Source organism: Suncus etruscus, chromosome 1 (genome assembly GCF_024139225.1).
Source record: "Suncus etruscus isolate mSunEtr1 chromosome 1, mSunEtr1.pri.cur, whole genome shotgun sequence".
NCBI classification, from domain to species: domain Eukaryota; kingdom Metazoa; phylum Chordata; class Mammalia; order Eulipotyphla; family Soricidae; genus Suncus; species Suncus etruscus.
The window spans coordinates 159202033-159208930 of NC_064848.1; the positions used below are offsets into that span (position 1 = coordinate 159202033).

The following is a 6898-nucleotide window of genomic DNA, read 5'->3' on the forward strand; positions in this document are numbered from 1 at the left end:
TAGGAGCATTTCTCAAGCAGAAGCCTAGAGTAGCTACTGAGCATCATCAGGTCTGGCCAAGTTCTTCCCCACCAAAAAATATCTAAAAAATAAAATAAAATGTGTTATTTTATAACTTTATAATAATAATTTACAATAAATAAAAAAATAAAGTTTTAGGGCCAGAGAGTAGCATGGAGGTAGGGCATATGCCTTGCATGTAAAAGGATGGTGATTTGAATCCCGGCATCCCATATGGTCCCCCGAGCCTGCTAGGAGTGATTTATGAGCAAAGAGCCAGGAGTAACCCCTGAGTGCTACTGGGTGTGACCAAAAAAAAATCACTCCTGGCAGTGTAGGGGACCATATACAGTGCTGGGAATTAAATGGGGTGGGTCACATGCAAGACAAGCATTAATTCCTAGCCTATTTTTCTGGTCTCCCCAAGTTTTTGTTGGTGTTTTTGGATCACACCCAGCTGTGCTCAGGAGTGACTCTGATCAGAAGTGACACCTGGCAGTGCTCAGGACATACTAGGATCATTTGAGTTGAGTCAGACACAAATAAGACAAGTGGCTTAACCCCTATACTGTTTCTCTGACCCCAGAGATCTTTGTTTTTCCATATGTTTTTGGGCCAGGATGCTCAGGAACACTCCTGGTAGGACCTGGGTTGGCGCATGCAAGGCAAGTGCCCTACCCTCTGCTTTATTGCTCTGCTCCACCCCTATCTCACCCTGCAGGAATTCTTTACACAATTCCTCTTTTTATAGAAAAATGAAGGAGAAAATTTGAGATAGAAAATAAGAATCTAGGGGTCAAGCACCTAGGGTCTGGGCCCTTACAGAAAAATAAATAAAGAAAAAAAATGGGAACCTTTTGGTTGAAGAGATAGTACAAGGGCACTTGCCTGGTACAGGGATGGCCTAGATTCAATCCCTGGCACCACATATTGTTCCCAGAGCACCACCTGGAATAATCCCTCAGTATATAGTCAATACTAACCCTTACACATCACCTGATGGCCCCCTAGGGCCAAAAAGGAACCAGTTGAAAACAGAGGGTCAGGTAAGCCTGATAAAATGTCACGGAAGACATTCAGTGACATTCAGGGCTGGAGTGGTGCATAGTAGATAGGGCACTTGCCTTGCACATGACTGACCTGAGTTTGATCCCTGGTATTCCATATGGTCTCCTGAACTGACCAAGAGTATTCCTGAGAGCAGAGCCAGGAATGGCCCCAAAAGAAAGAAACCAAAGGTCAAAGTGATAGTACAGTGGGTAGGGTACTGGCCTTAGACTAAGCAGACACAGGTTCAATCTGTAGTATCCCAGGTGCTTTGAGTATTGCTGGGAGTGATCCCTAGTTGCAGAGGCAAAAGTAACCCCTGAGCATGGCTTGGTGTGGACCCCCCAAAAAATTGCCACTGAAACGTTATTTAGTTTTGTTTGTTTTTTTGTTTTTTGTTTTTTGGGCCACACCCATTTGACGCTCAGGGGTTACTCCTGGCTATACGCTCAGAAATCGCTGCTGGCTTGGGGGGACCATATGGGGCGCCGGGGGATCAAACCGGGGTCCGTCCTACCTACCGGGTTCGTCCTACGCTAGTGCTTGCAAGGCTCAGACATCTTACCTCTAGCGCCACCTTCCTGGCCCCTGAAATGTTATTTATAAGTCAGGATGCTACATTTTGTTTGGTTTTGTTTGATTTTAGACCAAATCTAGGATGCTCTGGGATTATTCCTGGCTCTGTGCTCAGGAATCACTTCTGATGCTGCTCAGGGGTCCATCTGGGATGCTAGTGAATGAACTCATGTCATCTGTGTTCCCCACTGTGCTATCACACAGGATAGCACAGGATGCTTCTGTTTGAAAACCAGATTATATGGTTTTTGGGTCACACCTGTCACTACTCAGGGGTTAATCCTGGCTCTACGCTCAGAAATCACTCCTGGCAGGCTCAGGGGACCATATAGGATGCCAGAATTTGAACCAGCATCCTTCTGCATGCAAGGCAAATGCCCTACCTCCATGCTATATCTCCAGCCCCTCAAATCTTTTTTATTCCTACCTCAATATATGTGATTTCTCTATTGTTTAGGAATGCTTTGATTGCATTGGGCAGAAGTGCCTCTCAGCTTTTCTTTTTTCCTTTTTTTTTTTTGGTTTTTGGTTTTTGGGCCACACCCGGTAACGCTCAGGGGTTACTCCTGGCTATGCGCTCAGAAGTTGCTCTTGGCTTGGGGGACCATATGGGACACCGGGGGATCGAACCGCGGTCCGTCCAAGGCTAGCGCAGGCAAGGCAGGCACCTTACCTTTAGCGCCACCGCCCGGACCCAGCCTTTCTTTGCTGATCTAAGAATTACTTCACTCTCTCATCAGCACATTCTTTTTTGTTTTTGTTTTTGTTTTTTTGGGTTACACCCAGCAGCAAAATCACTCCTGGCAAGCTTGGGGAACCATATGGGATGCTGGGATTCGAACCACCATTTTTCTGCATGCAAGGTAAATGTCCTACCTCCATGTTATCTCTCCGGCTCTTTTCATCAGCATATTCTTTACTGGCCTTAACCTGGCAAAAAATAAACCATGACATATATCTGCAGAAACTGGGCACAGAAGTAATTCTCAGATGTATGAATTTTTAGTTTTGTTGTTTTGCAGCCATAACCATGATGCTGAGGAGCTATTTCTCTCCAGGGTCCATGTTGTACTAGGGGTGTAATTCAGATCTCCTGTATGAACACATGTGCTCTGTCCATGGAGAAACTCCCCAGCTCTGCATGAGCTCTTTATCTTATTCTTATTTTTTGTTGGGTCAGACCTGGCAGTGCTCAGGGACCGCTCCTGAATTTGCACTTAGTAATCACCCTTGACTGCTTGGAGAACCATATTGGGTACAAGAGATTGAATCTGGGTCAGCACTTGCAAGTCAAGCACCCTACCTTTGCATTATCTCTCTGGCCCCTATATGAGCTCTTTTTGTTATTTGACCACACCCAACTATGCTCAGGGGTTTCTTCTGGCTCTGCACACCAGAAATTACTCCTGGTGGTGCTTGGAGCACTCTACAAGATACCAAGAATAGAACCCTGGTTGGCCTCATGCAAGGCAAGTGCCCTACTATTGCTCCAGATTCATTAAGAGGGATCTTTTATTCTTTCTCAAAATAGAAATGACCCTGAGTGAGCTTTCTGTGCCTTTTCTGAATGGGCCCCCAACTCTATCTCTACCAAGCCCAATCCCTGGGGGAAGAGTGCTTTTCCAGAGGGGAAGAGTGCTTTTCCAGAGTAGCAACCAGTGGTTCCCTCTGCTTCCACTTCTTTGTAACAAGGTTCCTCCAAAGTCTCTGACCTTAGAGGCCAGAATGACAGCAGAGCTGGTAGGGCATTTGCCTTGCACATGGCCCAACTGTTTTTTTCTCCAACATCTCATATGGTGCTTCACGCCTGCCAGGAGTGATTTCTAATCGTAGAGCCAGGAGTAACCACTTAGCGCCACCAGGTATGGTCCCAAAACCAAAAGAACAAACAAATAATTGAATAAATATAATTATAATAAAGTCTTAGACCTCTTCCCCATTATAAGTTGGGGGGAGAGTCCAGAGTCCCCTCTTCAAAATGTTGTTCCCATTAAGAGGTGCTAAGTAAAAAAACTCAGGGGAGGGATAAAACAGGATATCAACAGGAAAGAGAGACACCTCCTTCATCACCTCCTTCAAAGCCCAGGGTGTGGGCACTGAGGAGGCGAGGTTTAAGCAAGAGGATGTGTGTTTATCCTGGTCCCTTCAGGTCAGTGTGAGTTGGCCTGGTGGACACCCAGATAGGTAAAAGGTCACAATAGGAAAGGTAAAAAGTCTCAGGTAATACCAACTGAGATGAGTAGCTCTTTTTTTTTTTTTCGTTTGTTTGTTTGTTTACTTTTGAGCCACACCCAGAGGCGTTCAGGGGTTACTCCTGGCTCTACGCTCAGAAATCACTCCTGGCAGGCTCAGGGGGACCATATGGGACGCCGGGATTCGAACTACCGTCCTTCTGCATGCAAGGCACACGCCTTAACGCCATGCTATCTCTCCAGCCCCGAGATGAGTAGCTCTTTTGTGTAATTCAGAGGACTTCAGAACTTGTAGTTACTCTAGACCCCTATGAAGTCCCAAAGTCTTCCCTCCACCCCAGCCAGATCTGCTTTAAGCCTAGTTGCTCCAAAGCCCCCTGACCATCTTTCCGGTGCAGGGGCGGGGAGCAACCAGTTGCCGTGGCTCCAGGGGCGGTCGGTGGCTCCTCGGCTGTTCCAATCACCGCCAGGCAAAGGAATTGGGGCGTGGACAAGTCCTGGAAAGTTAAGAGCTGTTTCGAGATGGGATGAACTGGGAGCCCAGGAACCTGGCTCCGCGGGAAAGACTGTGCAGAAGCTCTGCTGGGGGCGTCGAAGGCTTGGACCAAACCTCTACCACCCGCCCAGCATGGAGCTCTTGGCGTTTCTCATCATTGGCGCCTCCTTCGCTGGCTTTCGGGGGCTGCACTGGATCCTGAAATACCTGCCCATGCCCAAAGCTGCTGCTCGGAACCGCTGGAAGTGGCAGTACACCTGTGTCTCGCTGGTGCACAGCGTGTTAGCCGGAACCGGGGCGCTGCTCGGGTGCGGAACCTAGAGGTTCGGGAGGTTCGGGGTGAGGGCCACGAGGTGGGAGGTTGAGAGAAGAGCAGGCATTGGAATCCTGAGCTAGTTAGTCGGGGATGGAGATGGGGAGAGCTGAGAGCACAGGGTGCTGCAAGCTGGGGCTTCGCCACACTGACTGACTCTGGCCCCATTTCCTACAGGGTGGTATTCTTCCCCCAGATAATTGCCGACCCAGTTCATTTCCACTCTCCTTGGTTTCTGACGCTGGTTTCTATATCTGTGGGTGAGTCTGCAGGGAAGTCTGGACTCATTTGGAGGGAGGATAATTTCAGGTTCCAGTCATCCTCTTCTATAGGGGTTAAAGGTTGGGACAGCTTTGAACTAAATTAAATAACTGGGATTTGGGCCGGCGAGTGGCGCTAGAAGTAAGGTGTCTGCCTTGCAAGCTCTAGCCAAGGAAAGATCGCGACCGCGGTTCAATCCCCCGGCGTCCCATATGGTCCCTCCAAGCCAGGGGCAATTTCTGAGCGCTTAGCCAGGAGTAACCCCTGAGCATCAAACGGGTGTGGCCCGAAAAACCAAAAAAAAAAAAAAAAACAAACAAAAAAACAAAAAAAAAAAAACTGGGATTCAATTTCTCTCCAGTAACCCCAGCTTGGGGAGTCTAACCCCACTGCCCACCCCACCTTGCAGGTTACTTCCTGGCTGATGGAGTTGAACTGTTCTGGAACCAGGCCTTGAGACAGACCTGGCCTGAACTCTGTCACCATGTGGTGGTAAGATTCTGGGAGAGGGGAGGGAGACAGCGTGGGAGGCATGTCTGGTGTGGGAGTCCATGCTCAGCTACATGTTCTTAGGTTCCCAAAACCTCTGTTCCCTCATGGACTGGTACTTTTTCCTCCCAATCTTGCCCAAAGACTGAGCCATAATGAAAGATTGGAAGTGGGATAAAATTATATAGATGGCAAATTGGGAGGACCACAGCACCCAGACTCAGGAATGTTGTTTTAAGGCCTTTCAGGTTCTCAGATAAAAGGGTGGGTCCCCCATAAAGTTTGGGTGTCGAAATATGTATGCTATATAGTGCTTGGATGGCCACAATTCAGCACTGGAATACTGGAATATCATGGGTAGCAGATCACAAGACTCTTAACTCTTGACATCTGACCCTGCCCTCCAGGTAGCAATCTGCTTCACCACTGCCATTCTAGTTCATTACTACCTGGGCTTCATGGTGGTGTCTCTACTCATGATGCTGAACTCCATCTGCCAGAACATACGGAAGTTGCTGCTGTTTTCCAGGAAGGCCCCATCCCGGGCCTTCAACATGGCCTCCTGGGCCACTATGGTCAGCTTTGTTATCTTCCGCCTTGTGCCACTGGGGTGGATGATTCTGTGGCTGAGCCAGCATTATCATGAGGTGCATCCTGTCCTGGTTGTCCTAGGTATCATTGGACTGTTTACTGTAGGTGTATTGAGCATTATAGGAGCTGTCCAAATCCTTATTAGTGATGTTCGGCGGTCTCGGCATTGCCCATTCACATCTGGGCACAAGGAAACACCAGAAACCAGGTTCTGTTTAATTGGTGAGCAAGTTGCTGGACACTCGTCTACTCTCAGAATGAGAAACTAGAAAAGCCTCAGGCTTCTCCAACCATCCTAGGGGGAGGCAAGAACAAGACAAGATAGCATAGTGTTAAGGCATTTACCTTGCACGTAGCTGATCCAGGAAGGATGGTGGAGCGAATCCCGGAATCCGGTATGGTCCCCCGTACTAGCCAGGAGCGATTTCTGAGCACAGAGCCAGGAGTAACCCCTGAGCACCACCAGGTGTGACCCCCCCCCAAAAAAAAGAACAAGACAAGAAAATGGGGGTCTTCAGTGCACAGCTCCCAGTGGTTACAGGCTCAATTAGATTTCCAGTATGCCACTTCTCACCAAGTCAACACCACCACCATTCCTTGCATCTGGAGGATATGCCGAGACTCTTGGAGGAGAGGGAGCTTGACTCTTGTTGATACAATTCTGTCTTCACATCAAAGCTCTTTCCAGAAAACTAGCAAACTCAAGAAGACAAGCCATTGCCATACAAAGGTAACAGAAATATGAAGCTGGATGAAACTGCTACTGGAAACACTATTTTGTTTATTTATTTTTTTGGGTCACACCCGGCAGTGCTCAGGGGTTACTCCTGGCTGTTTGCTCAGAAATAGCTCCTGGCAGGCACGGGGGACCATATGGGACGCCGGGATTCGAACTGATGACCTCCTGCATGAAAGGCAAACGCCTTACCTCCA

At 48.2% G+C, this 6898-nt stretch overlaps 1 protein-coding gene across 1 annotated transcript; it reads left to right on the plus strand.

Moving 5' to 3' along the window:
• The first annotated feature begins 4443 nt into the window (after nt 1-4443).
• On the plus strand, nt 4444-6234 carry LOC126029611 (TLC domain-containing protein 2-like). Its single transcript, XM_049787945.1, has 4 exons — nt 4444-4619; nt 4802-4884; nt 5295-5377; nt 5782-6234. The coding sequence occupies exons 1-4, from the start codon at nt 4444-4446 to the stop codon at nt 6232-6234; spliced, it is 795 nt and encodes a 264-aa protein (XP_049643902.1).
• The last annotated feature ends 664 nt before the right edge of the window (nt 6235-6898 follow it).

Excerpts from the sequence above, each read along its gene's own strand:
- LOC126029611 (XM_049787945.1), top strand. The coding sequence starts at position 4,444 with ATGGAGCTCTTGGCGTTTCTCATCATTGGCGCCTCCTTCGCTGGCTTT. Across the intron at positions 4,620-4,801 it reads GGAACCGGGGCGCTGCTCGG|GGTGGTATTCTTCCCCCAGA; the intron begins GTGCGGAACCTA and ends CATTTCCTACAG. Across the intron at positions 5,378-5,781 it reads AACTCTGTCACCATGTGGTG|GTAGCAATCTGCTTCACCAC; the intron begins GTAAGATTCTGG and ends CCTGCCCTCCAG.